The sequence below is a fragment of the Myiozetetes cayanensis genome, unplaced genomic scaffold (genome assembly GCF_022539395.1).
Source record: "Myiozetetes cayanensis isolate MyiCay16 unplaced genomic scaffold, myiCay2020 scf18, whole genome shotgun sequence".
NCBI lineage: Eukaryota > Metazoa > Chordata > Aves > Passeriformes > Tyrannidae > Myiozetetes > Myiozetetes cayanensis.
In genome coordinates this window covers 8,870,815-8,892,408 of record NW_026087389.1, presented here as the reverse complement: position 1 = coordinate 8,892,408, position 21,594 = coordinate 8,870,815, and the positions used below count along the sequence as shown (strand labels likewise).

Here is a 21,594-nt window from a genome sequence, read left to right as displayed (position 1 = left end):
TTGAGTTGAATAACAATATTCATTATTTGGGCTATTTAAGAATGGAGTCTTCAGGGAGACCCTTTATGGTGATCTGTATTACATGGTAAGATGTAATGATGAATGAGAAAATTATCTGTTTAAGTGTTGCTTCAGTGCCAAATTCCAAAACAGCAGAGCCTTTGACAGGTCTTCATTTAGTTAGAAGGTATGGAACAGATAAAAATTGACTTGCTTGGCTAAAATATGTCCAAAAGCAGCTTGTTGTGGAGTAGTTAGATATCAGAGTAACTTGTGGAGTACAGCAACTGACTGAATATCATCTCTTAGGAGAGATGGGTGCTATCCATGCAGTGGCACAACTTTTAAGGGAACAGAATTTGGACACTGAAACCAAATAGCCTAAGCAGCAGAAAAGAAGTGTTTCCTAGAGAGGAATAGTGTTGAGTGCACTTCCTGTGTGTTTGGAGGTCCTGTGATGCTCTGTACTGTAAAGCTACTCTGTTCAGATTGGGTCCAAGTGACACTCTTCCTATGAATGGGAATCTTTCCCAAGATTTCAGTGGAAGAAGGATTGGATCTTCCATCAGTAAAACTGTCCTGTTTCCAGCATTCTGTCTTGTCTGACTGTTGAGCTGCCATGTCACAGCTGTAGTTACTAGACTGTTGTTTTATTTAGCAGGCTCTGGGACAAGTTCCCCGTTAACATCTCCATCATCCCCCACTCCGCCCTCTACAGCAGGTAAGTTCAAGAGTCACTATTTTATGGTTTTGTGTTTTTTTTATTGCCCTCTGCTCCTCAGTGGTGAGTGTTTTTTCCAGGGATGACTAAGGGATGGTGGTTTTCAAGGATGGAACACAGAGATGACAGTTATCTTGTGTCAGCCTGTGTGGGCACGTGCTCTCGTTTGAGGGCCATAGAGAACCTTTTGATAGTTTTCTTTTTCATTTAATAACCTTTCCTGAGATATACATGATATGATTTATCCACAGAGTGTAAGTGCTTGCTTCAAAGTCTTTTTTACTTCAGACCTACTGACAATGCTACTTTCCAGACATCTTTTGGGCCTCATGTTGCAGTATGTATTTGTTCTGGTGTTAATGGTCTGTTAATTTTGAAATACTGCTTGTTCATCCCTTGTGTATTGTCTCTTTACTCCTGTACTGCTGTGATGTATTTTCAGAAATTTTGGGTGTGACAAATTCAGTGGTTTAGGCTGTGGAAAATCTCCCCAGTTCTGCTACAACCCATTGATAACCCACTAGAGCTGGTAGAAACAAGACAGAGACTGATTTGGGTTAGAAATAATATCTTTATTATTTTTGACCAGTTCTGTTTTTCAGTTTTCAGGGTAGCTGTGCAGACATTTGCTAATGTTTAGGACAGGTGATGCGAAGCGGTGAAGAATCTGCTTGAGTGAGCAATAAAAATCCTCTGAAAGTTTGATTACAAATCTGAGTATTGAGCAATAGTGGATGTTCTTCAGGCTGAAAGGTTGGAAGAGGAGCACTGGCAAACATTTCTAGAGGGGAAGCAGTCCATAGCATTGCAGTCTGTTATGGTGACTCATACCATAGGATTTCCAGTCCCAGGAACTTTCTGCACAGCACAACTCAGTAACTAACGTGATGCAATCAAATTTGTGTTTGCTGTGAATGATCTTTCGAAGGACACTGCAGTCTGTGTGATGTAATTCAAATCAGTCATGCTGAAATTCAAATTAGTAATTTCTCCTTCAAGTTGAGGGGTATGAGAAATGTGCATCTTAGGAACTAACTTCTCCCACTTAGCCTAAACAAAATAATTACTGTTACTGTGTTGCACAGTAACAGTGCTGCTCTCAGGATGCACCCACTGTTAGCTGGAGGGTTTGTTGCAAGTTCTGTGTGCTTTAATAAAGAAGTAGCCGAAAGTGCAAAAGAAAACCTCTTACCTCCAAAATGGACCGATGTTTAGCAAACAATTTTTTTCTTTTTCAGTAAAACTACCTTTTGGTTATATTTTAACTTGGACTTGTTGGAACTTGGTTGAAAGCTTTTTCAAGTTTTAAGCATGTGATGCAGGTTTATGTGTTGATGTGACTCATGGCTAAAAAATGGCTCAAGTTTGGGCTCAAAACTTGTCTCTGTTCAAACCATATTGTCACAGTGTCTTGTTCACCTTGCTGCCAGTGTGCTCCTGATGACTTGTGGTGATCAGCCCCATCTGACACGGTGCATGTGGCCCTACCTGCATTCATGGGAAAGGGCTTTAGTGAGCTGATGGCTTGGATGTTGTTTATGAGGTGTAAAGGCAAGTGGCACATTTTCAGGAATGCTTTTGTGAGTGGAATTCACAGAAGAAATTTCAGATTTAGTTCTAAGAGAGAACTAGTGTGCTGAATTTTTTCACCAGCAGTGTTGTAGTTTTAGCTGTTCTAAGCAGGTGTGGTATTACTGGCTCAATGAAAGACCCACTGGCCCCATGCTAGGACTTTGTGACAAGTGATGCCTTTGTAGCTTGTATCTCTCTCTTCCAGTTTCCGTGTACTTACTAAGGGTATTTACCTCTAAACCAAAATTGCTTGTGGGTATCAGTGTGGTGAGGTGATTCTCAAAAGGGCACTGAGGCTTTCAGTCTGTCTGTATGGCTTGGTTGTGGTCGTGTTGGAATCAGGGCATCTCAAAGCATCCTGGTGATGTGATGTCAAGGCTCTTGCCATCATCTGGTAACCAACCAAACCAGTGTGATGTGTGGGTATGTGCAGAGCCAGAGGCACTGACCAAAGGGGAGCGGGCTCCAGACTGACATGTCCTGGGGAAGGAACCTGTTCAGGGGTTTTCTCACACGTGGAAAGGTGGTTTGTCTCTGAACAAAGGCCTTGTGAGATGTGGCTTGCACCAGAGTGCTTGGTCGATGGAAGACAGACTAAGAAATACAATGGTGGTTGGCTTTTGCTGTCTTTGTAATGGCAGCTGCAGCTGTAGGACTGAGTGCACGGCCTGCTTTGAGGGGAAAGGTGTCCACTGGAAACATCGTCTCCTGTGGGCTGCTGTCATTGATGAGAATGTTTTGGGCTGGTGGTGTTGCAGATACGTGGCTAAATAACATCTTTGAAGGACATTGGTTAGATCATGGCAAGTGATTCTAATGCAACATCCTGTGTTTCTGATGTTCTCCCTTGAAGTTCTGGTTCTTTTTTTCTCCACAGTTCTTTGCTTCCTTGAAAATCTGTTTGTTTTCTTTGTGGATATGAGTTGTGGATAGGATCAGAAGAGATACAGAACATTGTGATATGGGTTATTTAAAACTTCGCTGCATCTTCTCTAAATCTAATAAGCCCATAAAATACCAGCATGATGTTTTACAACAGAGAAAAGTTTGTGGGGTGTTACTTTTGCTTTCCTGGGCTTTCCTGCAGGAACAAAGCGAGAGTTGTACTTAACAATCTTTGTCTGTGCCAATTATTCTAAATCCTTCAGCACAACATATGTTTCATTGGCACCCATATGGTGCATCTTGCCTGCCCTTCACCTTTCTGTAAGACAAGTTGAATGCTTTAGGAAGTGCTTTTCCCGAGTGTCTCTGACCCACAGGTGTAAATACAGGTGTTAATACAGCAGGAAGTGTTCCTTGAACTGAGTGGATTTCGTCTCCTATGGCTAATCTTCCTGCAGATTTCTTGCTAAATTTCTCTAAATGCACTTTAATCCTATAAAGGCTGAATTATGGCATGTGCAGCTGGAAGCATGTGTGTTGTATTTTGTTGATCAAGTATAATAATGCCTAGAGCGGGGAAAATAGTGCTTCATTATTCAGAATTGGACAAAGTATTGTAAATGTGTATTGAAATAGTCAATCCGCTGTCCTCGTATTTGTCAGTGAATAAGAATGTATTGACTTTTGTACTAACTTTTCAGCTAACAGTATCTATTTTTCTTACTTTGACACGAGAACCGGATGATTAACTTGTGTCCTCTCTCTTTCTCTACTGTCTTCAATAGAGCATGCATCATTTTGAACGTGAATTTTCGGAAAAGTAAGCTAATGCTGATTTATCTCTTTAAAGATGCTCTGTTTCTGAATGGGAAAGTTGAATGCAAATCTTGAATTTACTTAGTATTGGGAGGGAGTAGAAGAAAAAAATCTGAATGTTCCTACATATTATTTTAATGAAATACAGCATCTTTAAAACCTCACTAAAATGATTTTCTTTGTTCGCATCCCATTCTCAGCCAAGTTTTTAATGCTGTTTGCACAATTACTGTCACTTTAAATTCATAATTAAGTTTTTGTTTCAATTCAGGCATCAAGTTTACAGCATCTGATTTACTTCCTATTCCTTTTAACACACTCTTTTAACAAAAATGTCCCTGTAAAAACCCTTGGTAAGTTCTTGTTTGAGTGTTTTATTCTTACTACTGCATGAATGAGTAGAATGTGTGTGTGCAGGCAATGTCTTCCAACATGTGTATTGGAAAGGCCTACTGACAACTGAGCACTTGTCTTCAGTGTTTTTTTTTCTGGTAAATATAGGAAAATATATCACTGTTGGGCAGAACAGTTTAATCTGTACATGTAACTACATATGAGTACACGTGTGTGAACTCCGATGTCCTTTTCACCACTCATGTCAAGAAGGGAGGGACAGCTTGGTTTGGATTGACTAACTGAAATGAATGGATATGAAGAGTTTTGGAGTCATGCTCTTAATTACCAGGCTCAATGTGTAATGCTCATGACTAGTCACATACCATTCTGAGCCCTGTATTTATGTTTTAAGGCAGAGCTCAGGTGTAAGAGTATCATTGTCTGTTATCAGTCTCACAAGAGTTTTATTGCATGATGTTGTCAGCAGCTCAATTTCAATAATAGTGAGTCTTGAGGAATTTGACAATTTTCCAGGAAGGAAGGTGACCTCTCCCCCTATACTTCCCTGTCTTTTCTACCCAAAATAACCAGACCAAAATTTGAAGATAGACATGGAATCTTGGCCCAATAATACTTAGTCATCCAAGCATTTTGTGTCATTTTTGCCCCCCCGTCAAACATGTGCCTTTTCCCCTGCACGTGTTACTGTTGTATTTGTATTCCCTGCAGTCCTGGCTGCTGTTTTCGTGGTCAATTCCCTATTGCATCTTGTACAGCTACTTGCATAGCCTCTTCAGCCTCACCTTGCAATTCCAGACAAAAATCTTGTCTTTGTTCTCTGCAGTTCTTGGCATCTCTTTGAAGCCATTTAATCTATGAGTAGCTGCTTTTGCTGCTCTTACAGCAGCTCACCTGATCTGTTTGGGGACAGGCTGGTGTGCCAGTCCTATAGCTTCTGCTGTGACCACTTCAATCATAAAATGGTTACTTGAACTATTCTTGGTCTTGTTCTTCCTTTGGCAAAGTGCCAACTTTTCTTGTCCTGGCAGTCCATCCATGTAAGAAACAGGACTCTGACCCAGGGAATGGTTTTCCAGTATTTCTAAAAGTAAATTGACTTACATCTTTGGCAAGTGTAAAAAGCATATTTGGGTAAGTTAGAAGCCAGTGTGTTTTGTTTTGATTACTTCAGAGAACAGTTGATCCACATGCACCAGGAACATTAAATTGTTTCAGTTGATCTCTGGTATTTCTGTTAGGACTTGAGTATTTCCTCTGGAAGGGAAGAGAGTGAATATGAGCTCAATATGTACTTCCATGTTTTGTTTTCACAAGAGGCTTTCATGCCAATAAGAATTTCTCCTGAAGAGCTGGAATTGCTACAATCACAGCACATACTAATGTACAGTGGCAAAATTGGACACCGTGTGAATACTTTGCATTTTGAGCTTGATTCCATATGGGAGAAGTCTCTCTTCAAAGACTAGTACGAATAGAAAATGAGGGAGCTTTGAGTTATGTCTTTCATCTAGTGGTATAACTGCTTAATAACAGCAGTTATGTTTTTACTGCTACTTGTTAGTCTGAAAACAAGTGTTAGTGAGGAATTGAGAGAGAAATGGAGCACAGAGAACTTTTGTCTGCTTTTTTTTCTGTAGTTGGGCCTTATCCTTCATCAAGTACCTCTTGAGTCTGTGTGGCATGATGTCCTTCAACTGCTTGGTATTTTCTCACTTCATAGCAAGCAGTTCTACTTCAGTAACCATAGTGTCTTGGTTGCCCTCATGTTGTTTTGCTTTGTCCAGTATCTTTGTTCTTGCCACTTATCAGTATATTTGCCTTTGTAGTTTAGAGCTACTGGAAGCAAGTGTTAGAATATAGGTGCCATTTATCTCTCTAGTCTTCATGTGGAACAACTGTGATCTAGATGATGGAGTTAAAATTCACTGCTGAATAGTTCTAAGATACTAATCATTATGCCCCTACTCCTTCCAGAATATATGAGACAAGACAGGCCTATTATTATTACTATACTTGTGCAGAAATGATGGTGCAATGTGCAGCAGCAGAGCTGCCCAAGGTCAGGGTGTTTGGCAGAGCAGCCTAGGGCAAATTAGGTCACTTGCCTGGATCTAAACTGCCAGAAAGCACCTCCATGCAGGCCCTCACTGCTGGACGAGCTCCCCACATGCACTGTGTGGGCTCTGGCTTCCCAGGGAGTCAGGACGTGGAGGCTGAGGAAAGATGATAAGCACACAGTGGATGTACAACTGGGGTGAAGAGCAAGGGCCACAGTGTAAAGGTGGCTGGTGGGAACAGGAGAGGCAGGCAAAAGGTGTGTGTCACAGTGTTGTGGTTCATTCAGTCTGTCAAACACGCATTTGTTGCAACGTTTGAAGAAAGTGGACTGCGGAAGTGTAAAACACTTCCAGAAAACTCTATCTGCAGTTGGTACTTTAAAAATGGAGTATAATCTAACCAAGCAAAATGGTCATCACAAATATTACAGTGATGTGGTCCTTCAACGAACATGAAGTGTGTTAAGTAAGTAAGAGCAGGTAGTAAAATTTGCTTCCAGTCTTTGTAACTGTTCATGTCCCAGAAAGCAAACTGCTTTACTAGGGACAAACAAGAGCTGGGAAGTCCCATTAAGTGATCTCCATTTTCTTCAGAAGACCACATTTGAGTCATGTTTTGCATCAGGCTTCATTTCAGAGGTGTCTCAGATGACACGACTCACCTGCAGATAGAGGGATTTGATCACTTGGGCATTTCCCATCTGTTCTGTTCTTCACACTCCACTGGCATTCAAGGGATGATGTGAGTAGTGCAGGACTGACCAAGTCCAGCCAAGCAGCCACAGTCCTCTGTGGCAGGACACTCCTGGCATAATCAAACTGTATCTTCTCTCCCTGGCTCAACAGGAGCATCGTCCATACCCCCAGCACCGCCTCCGCCGCCCCTGCCACCAGCAGCTCCTCCCCTGAGCGCAGAGGTGCCAACGCCGCAGCCCGTCAGTGCGAGCCGGGGAGCCTTGCTCAGCTCCATCCAAAACTTTCAGAAAGGAACTCTGAAGAAAACACAGACGTGTGACTACAGTGCTCCCAGGATCAGCTGAGGCCACTGGTCACTCCAGGATTGAATTCCCTCTCCCCCTCCTGTGCTGACCCTCCTGACCAGCAACTGACCCAGCGGCACCGATCACGCTGGAGCTCCGTTCTCCCCGATTTCAGCTCTCCTCGAGCAGCAGCACTGCCCTGCCCGAATTGCCTCCCCATGCTGTGCTAAGTACTCCATTCTTTACTTGGGTTTCAATTGTGTTCTTTGGCTACAGTTGCAAGGGTACAGCAGCTTCTATATAGCTGAATACAAATCCGAAAATAGGAATGACCATGATGATGGTGAATTAATGCATTTTTTCCTAATTCTATTCCACCCCTTTTTTCAAATTACAGGGATGTAGTTTTAGTCTGCTCAGTTTTTCAACTCTTTCCATGCACTTGTAACTCATTGTAATTCTTGCTGCATTGAATCAACGAGTTTTGTTTTAGATAATCCAACCTTTAAAGCATACTGCACAGGTGAGGGAACTGGAGAATTAAATCTTATTCCCACCATATTTGCTGGTGGGACAGCTAAAATGCTGTCTCATTAAGCTTGTTTAAATGGACATCCTACCTGCCACTCCAAGGGAAAGTGTTTTTAAATGAGGAAACAGTTGAAATGGGAGTTAACAGGGCACTGGGATGTTATTCTTGATTTAGTTAAATGCAAAGTTACTTCAAGTTAATTCTACAGTTTAAACTTTATTGAAAGATCCTTTTTGATTTAAAACCTTAAACAAATTGCACTTTAAAGGATTATAGATAATCCATTTTTTTAAATTCAAGTACATCAGTGTTTGTTACTATGCAGAGAATGTCTGTACAAAGTTTCATGTAACCTGTGATATCCAGTCATTTTTATTAAAATGTTAATGGAATTCCTTCAGCGATGTGTGGTGGGTATGTTCGGCTGGGATTGGCACCTGCAAGCCACACTTCCTAAGAACCTAAACAGCACCTCTGCTAAAAGGAATACCCCGAAAGGTAGTCCTGGCCCTTCCCTGAAACAGGATCTGAGCTCTTCCACCTGTTTACTGAGGTATGTCCTCTCCACCTGTTCCCTGGGAAGCCACTGACCTGGGGTCAGTGCTGCACAGGCCCCTCAGGGCAACTTTCCCTCTGTACCAGAAGCTGCTGAGGGGAGCCTGGCAGAGCATCCCTGCCTGGCAGGACTAGCCCTCAGCCAAACCCTGGGATGTGGTGTCCTGGCAAAAGGCTGCCTCGACTGCTCCCCAGCTCTTCACACAGTCTGCACAGCTGCTGCTCAGACTCGGGCTCAGTGCAGCTGAATAAAGGAACTCATTTTGTACTGCAAGACCTACAGCGGGAACATGCTGTTGTCAGCCCAGGCAAGGAGTCACAGACACCCACAAGGAGCTGAGCCATAAAAGCCAAGCATCTGGACATGCATTTTTTTTAATCACTCTATGTGACAGGTAGTAAAGAAAAGTTAGGTAGTGTTTCCCATCACATACTGAAGAGGGTCAGGATCTTTATTTAAGCTCTTGTGCAGAAGCCTTTCTGCATGTGTGGAGCTCTCTTCAACCCAAACAGGGTTATCACCTCCTAACCCACACTGTGGGCTGCCACAGCCTCTGTGTAGAGCTGCACTGGCAGGCAGGGCTTCACCCATCCAGTCTGGTCATTCCCTTCTAATAGGCCTTGTGACCATGGGCTCCTGCAGCTGCACAGCACTGGGGGCCTGCTCTTGCTCTCTGCAGTTCTGCACTGAACCACCGCTCCAGCGGGTTTGACACAGCTCCTCTGGTACTTAAAGCCAAGCAAAAACGGAGGATTTTTTCCTCACTCTGAATTTAGAATGGGATTTCTCCACAAACAGTAGCACTAGCCCAACTGTACTGTTCAACAAACAAGCATTACCACATTATTGCATATATGAAGTGTGGCTTAGGGGGTGTAACCCCATATATAAATATTTTGGGAGGTCACTGTACTTTCCCCACTGTACAAAAGTTCATGTAGCTTATACAACACATAAGTTATGGATACAACTTGCCCAACACCAATAATGCTTTGTAAAGCAGGTACTTTAAAACATGTATTTACAACTTATATATTCAATGCTTTCTTCACTGCAAATACTATATCCTTCACTTGAGGTATGCAGTTATCCTCTAAGATCTTTGCGTAAGGCATAGGGACATCGGCACCGGTAACACGCACAGCTGGAGCATCCAAGTAGTTAAAGGCAGGTCCTGAAACAGAAGACAGTGTCAGGTTGCCATGTAGTGTGGTTTTCTCTTGATTTTTGGATTTCATTCTGTTAAAAGTTTTGTTCCTGTAGCTCTAATATTCCAGAGAGTGCTGTTCCTGGTTGTTTATCTTCATTCACTATGGTTTTTGCACCCACCCTGTAAAAATCTCTAGAGCAAGACAGCCAGGCTCCAGCTCCTCAGATATAACCCCTAACTCTGCCTTTGCCAGGCTTTATCAAGAGTAGGGATTGAGATCAAGACATGTACTGCAAAACTTGGTACCTTCCATGATCCTGGCACAGATTTCCGCTCCTACTCCAAACTGGGGCCAACCTCCTTCTACAGTGACGAGATGGTTTGTCTTTACCACGCTGGCTTCCACTGTTTCGATATCCATTGGTCGAATGGTTCTCAGGTTTATAACCTGGGGGGAAAAGGGATGAGAGCTTTGCTGTGACCTGAGCCCGTCAGTCACCACTGTTGGGTACAGGGCCCCTCAGCACTTTCATCTGTTCTGACTTTTAAAGACAGGTCTTAATAAAATTTCTTATCCAGAAACCTGAAAGGCACACGTTGTTAAAGGCAGTTACAAATATAAGCAGCTTGTAGTTAATACACTGAAGTTTTGCAGAGCCAGCATCAGAAGACACTCTGCATTTTTCCCCTGCCTTGAGAGAAAGAGAATGGCAACAGAAATCCCACTCACCTCACACTCTACACCTTCTTTAGCAAGTACAGTAGCTGCTTCTAGACAGTGGCCAACAGGTCTTGAGTGTGACACTAATGTAACATGAGTTCCTAGAAGAGACACAAGTGTTAAAATGGAAAAAAACCCTAAGATTTTAAGCTTTTTTTCCTAGACCTCAGGCTCCTTTCAAGCTAACATTGAGATTCTCTGGTAAATTTAAGTTCCTTATGTTTATTTGAAATGCTGAGTGCAGACATAGCAGGAAGAGAGAAAGACCTATGCTAAGACACAAACTTTACCCTTGAATTCAGGGAACTAAAGAGGTATTTAATATAATTACCAAGTTATCCTTTTCAAACATTCATATAGTTCAGTGGCAAATGATGAACAAGTGGGGTGAAACACTACAGTGACCTCCTTTTGCATTTCTGACAAAAATTATATACTTAGGTAAGGAAAAGAAGTGTTTCAGCCATCACCTACTTTATCTCTACACTGTGGAACAAATCCTGTAGAAGGGTATTGTTTTAACTGAGATTTGGATAATCAGGTGATGTTTCCCTAAAAGGGCAACAGAACATGAAACCATACTATTGGATAAAAGAACATTTGAACACTTGACATTTGAAATACTTTTCTGTGCCCTGTGACAGCAGTACCCTGAATAGCTGAGGTTAAAAGAAGTCCCCAGCCAAGTCAGTTAATAAAGAAACAAAAATATTCTCATCTTACCTTGCCTTTCTATCTTAGCTTTTCCAATTGGAATAACAAATTCCTTTGACTGTGCCTGTTCAGACATTTCAAAGGGAACACCATATAGTAATTCATTTTCCAGCATCACAACTAGAAGAAAACACACTTGGATTAACATGTATGTCTGCAGGCACAGGGCTGCACTCACCATCAGCAGTCCTGCAGCAGCTCAATACACTAAACCCATCCAGGCAACAAGGGAGTGAGGAGCATGTTTGCAGAAGCAATTAAAAAAACCCCACTAAATCAGAGTCTTTACTTCAGTGCTGAAGCATTTAAAAAACTGTCTACAACTAGTCTGAAAGGAGATCACATATTTAACTTTCAGTACATGATACGATCACCTTTTTGAAAGGTCTCCCACTTTTCATTCACGTTTGTGAAAAATAAAGACAAAGGTTGCCCTGCTTTCAATAAATGACATTCTGAATTTATCACCTGAATTTCATGATCTGTAAAAATGGGTTACTTTGGGGCACTGTGTATGCAGGAAGACCTCCTGACTCGTCTTCATCCTTTTTAATCCCTTTATGATAGATTTATAAATGCTTCCAGGTTTCCTGGTTGGAACCAAACTCACACTAAAGCTGTGTACCTGGGCAACAGCACAAAATCAGTCTGCTGTTACCAAGGCAGGGGACTGTTAGGATAAACTCCTCTGTCTCTGTAAGTACCCTAAAGCTGCAGTAAAGAAAACCTGAGTGCTTTAGGGTTTAATGATTTTTTGGTGGTATCTTTTAAACGGAGCAGGAGGGGAAAACAGCCATTCCTTAGGACTGAGCTCCAGGTATTGCTGTGATCTGCCCGTGCTCACCTGGATTGTCATCCCGGATGGACGCTTTCAGCAGACCCTTGGCATCCTCTGCGCTCCAGGGACTGACGACCTTGAGGCCGGGGCAGTGGCCGTACCAAGCTGCGAAGCACTGGGAGTGCTGGGCGGCCACTCCGGCCGACGCTCCGTTGGGGCCCCGGAACACGATGGGAACGCCGATGGACCCCGCAGACATGTAACAGGTCTTGGCAGCAGAGTTTATCACCTGGTCAATGGCTTGCATGGAGAAGTTGAACGTCATGAATTCACACACCGGTCTCAACCCTGCCTGTTAAATACATTAAAATGTATTAGCATGTTTTTACCTAAAAACAGTTTAATTTTTATAAACCAGAAGAGGAAGAATGCAGATGTACAAACCATAGCAGCTCCGACAGCGATTCCTGTGAAGCCCATCTGAAAAAGAAGGAAACCAAGGGGTAAGGAGCAGGGAGCAGCTGATGGAGGGATCACCGGGGTTGCAGACAGGGCAGCCTCACCTCGGATATCGGGGTGTCGATCACTCTCTTGTCCCCGTACTTCTTCCAGAGGCCCCTGGATATCTGCAGGGCAGGAGACAGGAGTCACGGCCTGCCTTGGGCCCTTTCCCGTCCCGCCAACGGCCTCCACAAACCTTGTAGGCGCCATCGTACTGAGCCACCTCCTCGCCCAGCAGGAAGACGCGCTCGTCCCGCTCCAGCTCCTCATCCAGCGCCTGGTTCAGCGCGTCCCGCACCGTCACCTGCGAGACAGCGGCAGCCGGGCTGGGCGGGAATCCCCTCAGCCCGGGGGCGAAGTCACCGCGCCCCCCGCCCCGGGACCGGACCCTGCCCTGCCCTGCCCTGAGGGACAGCCCTCCCCGCTACCTGAATGGCGGCGGGCGCGGAGGCGCGGAAGCCCCTTCGCTGCTGCAGAGGCTGCAGAGGCTGCAGAGGCTGCAGAGGGTGCAGAGGCTGCAGGGGGTGCAGGGGTGCGGGCAGCACGGCCCCGGCGCGGCCCCGCGGGGCGAGGCGAGCGCCCCAGCCCAGGAGCCGCAGAGCCGCCATCTTGCCCGTGTCCTCTCGCCCTGCGCCCGCCGGGCCCCGCCCCCCGCGCGCGGTATCGCGAGAGCGCCCCGGCGCGCGCGGAAAGGGCCGAGAGGGGCGCGCGGTCTTTCGGCGCCACTTCCGGCCCCGGGGGCCGCGCGGGGGGGGGCGGGGACCTCCCCCTCCCGCGGGGACGAGCACGGCGCGCGCGCCCGAGCGCCCCCCGCGCGCGGCCCCGGCCGGGCCATCAGGGCCTGCCCCGCGCGGACACCGCGGGGACACCGCCCGGGACAGCGGGGACAGCGGGGACAGCGGGGAGCCCGCCCCGTCCCGTCACACACCGACAGGCGGGGCGGGGCTCGCCAGGACACTCCCCCGCGCCGCCGTCCCCGCCCGCGCCGGCGGCTCCGCTCCGGGCTCGGGCACAGTCCCTGTCGCCGCTGCCGCCGCTGCCGCCGCCGGGCTCCGCCTCAGCGCCGGGAGCTGCGTCCGTGAGTGCCGGGCCGGGCGGGGGCGCGGGGTTCGGGGTGCCCCGGCTCGGGGGAGCAGCGGGGCCCTGCGGGGCGGGAGCGCTGGGGCGGGACGGGCGCGTCCCGGGGCGGGTGCGGGGCAGGTGCGGGGCCGGGCCCCCGGGGCTCCCTCGGGCCGGGAACGGGGAGAAGGGGACGCGGTGCTCGGGCGGGGATGGGACAGGTGCTGCCCGGGTCCCGTTCGCGGCTGGGCTGAGGGCGGAGCGGGGGGATGCCCTGGCGGGAGCCGCGATACCCGACGGGGATCTCTGGTGAGGATGGTCCGGGATCCGTGGGCTTTGCTCCGGGCAGGGAGGGCAGTGGGTCCTCCTGCGCCACGGCGAGAGGAGGCAGGGCTGGGGCTCTGTTTTGGGATGGGGGTGAGGCCGTGGGTTCTTGGGTCACTTGCGGGAGGGAGAGGCGAAATGTCTGGGTTCATTTCCAGCGTCTTTGCTGAATCACTCTGATCCTGGAGAGGGGTCTGCTGCCATGACCTCGCTGGTTCCTCTGTGATGGAAACGGGCACTTCCCTGCTCCTGCTGCAGCCCTGGGCCCCTCTCTGGGCTCTCGGGGTTTTCTTCCCCTTGTTGCTGTCCGTCTGTGTGCTGAGCCCCATCGGTGTGTGCTGGGGGGTCTCGGTGTTTTTGACACCTATCCTCCTCCAAAACTGTTTGGAGACGTGTTTTCACATGGGAACAACACTGATTAGTGTCACAGAAGCCAAAATATGTGGGTAAAATTATTGTCACAAGTCATGGAAGCTTGGGTGCTTTGGCTTACTTCAGCAGTACCAGACTGAATATAAGAGTCTTCCTTGCCTCTCTGAGAGGAGGGCCAAAGTCGTACTAGGATGTGGGCTCTTCCAACAAGAAGCAATTAAAAGGAAAGTTTGGAATCTGGGCTTGAAACAGGATGTCATGGAGCTCCTCGGGGGAGGGAAGGAAACTTCAGGAGCTTGGAATTTATAGTGAAGCAATTAAACATAAAGGAGTGAAAATGCTGAGTGGCTGGTGTGAGCGTTTTTCCATCCTGCCTGAGGTGCAGGCTGAGTATTAGTAAAAAACAACTCAAGAAAATCAAGTTAACATTTAATAAACTGTATTAGTCATTATAAACCTGACAGGTAGAGAAGGTGGTAGATGCTTTCTTTAGTGAAGCTGATCTACTGAATTGCCAGAAGATTTGGGTAGCTGGTTGTTTTGAGAGCTCTCCTCCTTGCTCTCCTGGTTAACAGGGTGGCACAGAACTGGAGCTCAGCGGTTGCTCTGCAGACCGTTGTCTTGCTGTGGTTTGGTGGAGTACAGTCAGTGCTGCTGCTGCTCAGTGTTTGTCAGTTCAGGTGAGTCACCAATAATTTACAGTAAGAACTTGCCTTTCAAATGTTCTGACTGGCTTGGGAACAGAGAGCTTGTCCATCTACAGCATAACTCTGCTAGGGCTGGAGTTTCTTCTCATCTTTGGAGACCTAAGTCTGAGAGGCAGGGAGCTCAAGAAGGGGTGAGTAAATGAAATGTCAAGTGTATGTGTCTGTATAAGTGGAGTCTTAGCTTGCTCTTTTTTAAGCTGCCATAGGTAGAATTCCTTCTAGCTCTGTATTGACCTAGAAATCAAAGGTAGCTCTTGAGGTTAAAGAGCTCATGCTGTAACAGTGATACCAAACTGCTCATGGAAGTCTGTTGCCACAAATAAATCCCTTAATTTTTTTGTTGGAAAAAACAGAGGAAGAACATTCAGAGCAAATCAGGTGGTCTGTTCCTTTTGACTTAAAACTGCTGGGTGTATTTCTGCTTCTATTTTGAGTAACTGTGTGTGACATCAGTGCAGTGGTTTGTAGCCTGTGGCCTCAACCCGATGCAGCGTCTGTAGTCTCAGCAGTGCAAGTGCCTGCAGTGCTGCTGGCACCCCATGGCCTGGCCTGAGCCCGCGTGTGCGTTCACAGATGCAGACATTCACCTCACTCTTTCTTGCTCTCTCTGAATTTCAGCTTGCAGAGTGGTAGTGGGGTAGCAGCTCTGTTCTGGGAGAAGCCCTGCTGAAGTTAGTGGCACTACCTGTTGCAGCAGCACTGCTGATAAACAGCCCTGTAATCCTCTGAGTCATAATATGTGAAGTAAGAGCGAGCATTTTATAAATGCAGGTACCCAGTTTGGTGCGTTGAATATAAAATGATGACCTGAGTGCTTTTGTTGCTTCTCCTTGTGCCTTTCCAGTTTTGACTGTGCTTGTGCTGGGCTGTGGCAGAGCCACAATGACCGTGTCACTGCTGAGTGTCTCCTCCCTTGCACAGAACAGCACAACGACAGCAGGACTGTAGCTTGACACCACCCAGGCACTTCTGCTCCCACTAAAGAGGACATCCCATTTGACTTAAACGGTGTCAGCACTTTGTCTGTCTGAAATTCATCTTAAATGAGTATTTCTTGCGGTTATCGAAGGCAGGCTGATGGTTATCAAAGGATGTCATCTGTTACCTGCTGCCTGGGCGGGAGTAGCTGTGCTGGTGAGGCTGGCCCTGTCTGTGGATCGGTGTTGTGTGAGAGGGATCAGAGCTGGCTTGAGGCTGCCTGTCCTGGGCTATGGTTGGAGTGTCTGCCCATCCCCACTAATGATCACTGTATTCCATTCAGGAAGATTTTAAAGCATCCTTGTAAAGGCATATGTCATGAAGGGTTGTACATCCTCAGCCTTGCTAGTCCTTAAGTCAGGTTGTACCCAAACTGAGTTACTTTAGCCTGTGAAATTGCCCAGAAATTCAGAGCTCCCAGGCTGATGAGGGAAGCAGCAGATAGTTGGGATCACATTCAGGCATAATTTTAGGATGGCCTCCCAGTGTCTTCCCTTCATGTTGCACATCTTGCTCCAGCACTGGTTTGCCAGGGAGGTTTGTGTGTGCCTTGTGGTTCTGGGGCCTTACATGAGATTTCTCGATTCCACTTCTGTGTTGAGGGCTGGGCTTGTTTCAGATAATTGCTCTCGTGAATTATTCACTCTGGTGTTACACAGCAGTGCTGTGATCAAAGATTAGTTCATGCCTTTGCACAGGCATGCAGTGTCATCTCTTTCTCTCCCTTGTAAAGTCTTGATTCATCTGTAGTTGGACTTAGATGCTGACCAAAATAATATCATATCCACCAGTTAAAATCATACTGATGGACATCTCTGTGTCTTTGAAATATTCTGAATGTGTAATTCCAGTTAATTTTATTAAGACTGCAGATCTGTTCTGCCATGATTACTAGTGAGGTTTCTGTCTGTCTGCATCATTTCACTTTCAAGTGAGTGTCTTCCTTGAATATCAGAAACCTGTACCAGTCTCATATGATTTTAATGCATCTGCATGTTCTCCTGGTCTTGTACTTGACCAGAATAACACCTTCAAGTGCTGGAATTTGAAAGGCCTGGGCTGTTGATAAAAGTTGATGAGTGACAATTCCAAATAAAGAAAACCTGAATGAGTTCACTTCTTGACTTGTGAGCATTTAAAAAAATTAGTTACAGAGGTTGGCAAATGAGTGTTCCAGGTTTATCTGTCAGGGATTGTGCTTTAATGTACTTTCTTGAAGCATACTCTGTCTCTAATTTGTAAAAGTAGGATCCTGGTATGACTAGTTCTGTATCTTAGTATTCCTTAGTCTTCTGTTGTCTGGCCTCACAATTTTCATACACTGATTTTGCTTTTTGTACTCTTTAATCTGTCTGAGAGGCAGCTGGGGCTGTGCTTGTGCTGCTGGCACAGGAGGACCTGATCTGCTGGACACTGTTGTGCCCAGTCTGTGGGGGAGGGAAGGGCAGGAAAGGAGACCTCAGAGAGGTGGGATATGCTGCTTGGTTCTGTGTTGAATGAGACCAACCTTATTTGCAAGGAAAGAGAAGGGCAGGTTATCCTTTTGGCTGGGAATTAACTGTGGCAGTTGTTTTGGCATGTGGGGCTCTGGCTTGGCTAAATCTTTATCTGCCTTTAGCTGAGTGACTGTTGAAGTTTGTTAGTAAAGAGGATGGGAGCAGGAGACTTGGGAACTGTGTGGTCTTTAAGATGTAAAAATAAACAAAGCTGAGAAGCTGTACCCTACTTAAAACAGGCTGACCTAAATTTTCAGCAATTCTAGCAGAGAGGCAGGCTCTGGGTAGGGATAAAGGCTTACTGACAACTGGCTTCCCTGTCCTTGCATCGCTTGACATGGTTGACAGGCCACCATTGGAAAATCAACACTGGGGTCTGAGGTCATTCACTCCCCCTCCCCGAGTTGCACAACCCTCGCTGGGGATTTGCCTTGTGCTCTTGTGGACAGTCCCCTTGTTATGCAAGTCAACAGTTCAGCATCGTCTGGGAAGTCACTGCACGAACCTCTTCTCAAATTGCTTTTGTTGGAGTGTGTTGAAAACATGTTTGGTGTCCTGGCTTGTCCCTACAGAGGTTGCTTTCAAGAGTAGGTGTCTGGGAAGTCCATTCATACTCTTTGTCTGTAGATTAATGTTCTTCCTATCAGTTACAGTTCTCCACTGCTGAATTATTAATTCTGCAGTGAGAGTTTTTTTCTTCTTACTGTTCATTGACTTTCATGCTTGATTTATTCTTCTGAGCAGTTTGAAACTGGAGCATGGGAATGTTGACTAATAGTAAGGGATCACATTTGTGACCTCAGTGGTGACTGAGTGGGAAAATGACATCTGTCTTTCAAAGTACTCAGAGTTTCCCAGGTGAAAGGTAGTTTGTGAACATGTGTTATCCTCAGAGGCACATTGCTTGTTATTCAACAAAACTGCGATGTTCAGGTAGCCACTGGAGTGATCACCCATGTGCTCCGGAGGCAGTCCTGTGGGTAGCATGAAGGGAGAAGGGGGGAAAAGCGGGTTTGCAGATTCTCCTGCTAATGTGGCTTTGTGGCTGTCCTGGCAGAGAGCCTGCCTTTGATTGGAAAGCATTCCCCTTGGTGTTCTTGTAGGTACTGATGGTCTGCCATGTTTTGTTCTCTGTTTGTGTGTGCTTTTTCCTGCAGGGAGATAAGAGGAGGTGAATCGCGTATCCTTTCAGAAGCCTTCTGTTAAACTTGGAATACCACAGTTCAAGCAATTGAACAGATGGATAATGGAGACTGGGGATATATGGTGAGTGAGCCTGTGCAAGTGTGTGCTGTGTGCTACAACTGGGCTTTCGAGGTCTTGCAGCAAGAATCCTTCCAGATCTGTCTTGTGTAGCTCCAGAGCTTTGGTCATGTGAGAAGGAAAACTGTGCATGTTACACCAACTTTACAACAGCTTACTTACCTTCTCTGGAGTGCTGCACCTCACCTGCAGCTTGTGGGGAGCACCCAGGTTCATGTTTCAAAGGGACAGTCAGCCAGGACTGAACTGTTGCCTGGGGCTCACTGTTACTGATTTCTTAACACAAAGGCTGAAAATAGTTTGTGCTTCCTGCATATAATTTTAAGGATTTTGTAATTTTATTTATAAAGAAAAGTATTTTTCCTTGTAAACCTTGTCACAAACTAGACAAACACATCTTATTTTTCTCCCCTTCTCATTCTGCTGCCATGCATATGTCTCTTTTCTCTGGCTGGCCACAGTCCTGGTTGTTAGGGTTGGTGGCCAGATGGGATTTATGTTCCTTTCTCTCTTGCTTCCTCATGAGCTATCTGGAAGCTGATGCAGATGGGTTTGTGCTCTGCCCCCCTCTTCTGTGCAGCATGCTAATTTGTTAATAAATACTTATTTTTGGAGTTAAAAGCTGAAAGTTCTTTTTTTTCTTTGCTTGTTTTAATAATGCCTCTGAACCAGGGCATGGATTATTTTGATTGTGAGCTCTTTGTCCTGTGTCTCAAGTTGCACTGTCTTCCTCTTTTGAGGGAGAAAAAGAGGCTTAAGACTTGTTTGGTTGATTTTTTTTCTTTCCCCTTTTTTTTTTTATTTGGTTTTGTTCTGGAATGAGAGACAGATTGTGCAAGTAAGGAACGCTGCTGGGCCTCATTCAGACTAACTTGTTCATCAGGAAATCTCTCTGTTCTCATTTCCCCATCTGTAGAATAGGAAAAAACTTGTTGCCCAAATGCAAAACCTGCTTCTCTGACAGTAGCTCAGTTGTTCGGATTTCTAAAGCATTCTGGAAATGTGCGTTCTGCATGTTAAGTATCATCCTGTTTAGTTGCCAGTTGTGCCTTGTTGCCAGGTGGCTTGGATTTGTCCAGGTTTAAACGCCCGTTAAAGGCTTTGAGCGGGAGGAGCGTGGTTCTCTCCCAGTTTTCCAGCAGTATTTGCCATGTGTGTCAGCGAGGTGATCGAATCTTGTGTGGTGGCTTGATAAACTCTGCAATTTCTCTCTTTCTAGATGACTGATCCAGTCACGCTAAATGTGGGTGGACACATGTATACGACCTCCCTCACAACTCTAACGAGATATCCTGACTCAATGCTCGGGGCCATGTTCAGGGGAGACTTCCCCACTGCCAGGGACTCTCAGGGCAATTACTTTATTGACAGAGATGGACCACTTTTCCGTTATGTTCTTAACTTTTTAAGGACCTCAGAGCTCACTTTGCCACTGGACTTCAAGGAGTTCGACCTCCTCCGGAAGGAAGCGGACTTCTATCAGATTGAGCCGCTAATTCAATGTCTTAATGACCCCAAGCCACTGTATCCTGTGGATACCTTTGAGGAGGTGGTGGAGCTGTCCAGCACCCGGAAGCTTTCCAAGTACTCCAACCCAGTGGCCGTCATCATCACACAGCTCACGATCACGACGAAAGTCCACGCGCTACTGGAAGGCATTTCAAACCACTTCACGAAGTGGAACAAGCACATGATGGACACCAGGGACTGCCAGGTTTCCTTCACTTTTGGGCCATGCGACTACCACCAGGAAGTGTCGCTCCGAGTCCATCTGATGGAGTACATCACAAAGCAAGGCTTCACGATCAGGAACACCAGAGTTCATCACATGAGCGAGCGTGCCAATGAAAACACAGTGGAGCATAACTGGACTTTCTGTAGACTGGCACGGAAAACAGATGACTGATTCTGACTCCACAGGAGCCACTTCAGTGATTAGCAACTTAAGTGGACAGTAAACCCAAGAGAGTCTGGATTTTGACTAAAGCAACAATGTGGGCTTTTTTTATACGACTATTTATTGTTTATCAGTAAGGACTGGAGGAGTTTCGTTCTCTAGCAGCTCTGTTCTTTTGTCCTGATCAGAAAAAAACCGTGCATGTGCCTGTTCAGTCAAGACACCTTTTTGTTTGAAAGAGGGAGTCCGAGGAATTAGTACAATAGGGTATTTTGTGTCATTAACACAATTCTCTGACTCGACTCAAAGTGCTAAAATTACCTCTGTTTAAATGGTTTCTAAACCATCTAATGCTATGACACTGGGAGCAAGAAACAAAAAGAATTTAAAATGCAGTTGAGGAGAAGCTGCTATTGTGTAGACTAATTTAGTTTCTAAATCAATAAACAGTATTGTAATATTCTAGGAAAACAAATCCCACCCTTTAAAAGTACTTGATAAGTACAGTTTCTTACAGTTATGACAACTGTTTCTTTCTATGCATATAAATCAAGCAACCAAATATTATCTGTAGCCATGGAAATATGATTAGAAATATTTATATTGGATTCTAAATGCAAAATGTCCCTGTGGTAGAATTCATATTTTTAATGCCTGGTGCAATATTATTCCCAAGTGTAATGCCTGCCAGCAAGAAGCTAATAAAAATGTGAAATACAGAATACTGTTTTGTATTTTCTTTTTGTCTTTTAGAACTCTCACACTTAAAAAACCAAACCCAACCAAACGAAGAAAACACACCCAAACCCCATTTTTCTGTGCTGCAGAGTCGGGTGCTCTGGTAGGGCCCCATTTTCCTCCATTAATGATATAATTTGTTCCTTTCTCTGTTAATCAGTTGAGTCAAATATCTTCATTATAGACAAAGCTTGTGTTCTGAAAACTGCTTTAGACTGATAGAAGGATGGCAGGTATTTGGACTGGCTAAAGGGATAGGGATGAAGGGAACACAGAGCCTCAATACTGTAGCTGGTAAATAGTATTATCTGGTTCATCAGGACTATATCTAGTAACTTTTTAATTTTAACTGCCGAGTGCTGTTTCTGGTGATACTCAAGTTCTGTGGCTTTACTCCATTTCACATCGACATTTCTGCTT

General features: G+C 45.5%; 3 protein-coding genes across 15 annotated transcripts in view; 2 read left to right on the top strand and 1 right to left on the bottom strand.

Annotated features, from left to right (window-relative positions):
- The window catches only part of PXK (PX domain containing serine/threonine kinase like), a 34,878-nt gene extending 26,558 nt beyond the window's left edge, over positions 1–8,320 (top strand). Inside the window, exons 17-20 of one of the 11 annotated variants that reach the window (XR_007628714.1) lie at positions 662–721; positions 3,964–3,998; positions 4,266–4,347; positions 7,255–7,314. Coding sequence is in view for 4 of the 11 variants with exons in the window: in XM_050313171.1 (XP_050169128.1) it covers positions 659–721; positions 7,255–7,448 (257 nt within the window). In the remaining 7 variants the exon portion in view is untranslated. Of the gene's footprint in view, positions 1–658; positions 4,348–7,254 lie in introns of those variants that run through there. The other 10 variants (XR_007628712.1, XR_007628713.1, XR_007628711.1 and 7 more) reach the window with 10 other exon arrangements.
- Positions 8,117–12,965, bottom strand: PDHB (pyruvate dehydrogenase E1 subunit beta). The gene is made up of 9 exons (XM_050313176.1): positions 12,769–12,965; positions 12,537–12,644; positions 12,403–12,465; positions 12,284–12,319; positions 11,906–12,191; positions 11,071–11,181; positions 10,357–10,448; positions 9,933–10,074; positions 8,117–9,650 (listed from the first exon to the last, which is right to left on the bottom strand). Exons 1-9 carry the CDS (start codon positions 12,946–12,948, stop codon positions 9,505–9,507), a joined length of 1,164 nt encoding a protein of 387 aa, XP_050169133.1. The 5' UTR covers positions 12,949–12,965; the 3' UTR covers positions 8,117–9,504.
- A 311-nt stretch (positions 12,966–13,276) lies between these two features.
- Positions 13,277–21,158, top strand: KCTD6 (potassium channel tetramerization domain containing 6). 3 transcript variants are annotated; one of them, XM_050313178.1, is made up of 3 exons: positions 13,277–13,418; positions 18,434–18,542; positions 19,759–21,158. In XM_050313178.1, exons 2-3 carry the CDS (start codon positions 18,516–18,518, stop codon positions 20,443–20,445), a joined length of 714 nt encoding a protein of 237 aa, XP_050169135.1. In that variant the 5' UTR covers positions 13,277–13,418; positions 18,434–18,515; the 3' UTR covers positions 20,446–21,158. The 3 variants fall into 3 exon arrangements, with proteins under 3 accessions (XP_050169135.1, XP_050169137.1, XP_050169136.1); XM_050313180.1 differs by lacking the exon at positions 13,277–13,418 and adding an exon at positions 13,823–14,775; XM_050313179.1 differs by lacking the exon at positions 13,277–13,418 and having other exon boundaries at positions 14,956–18,542.
- The last annotated feature ends 436 nt before the right edge of the window (positions 21,159–21,594 follow it).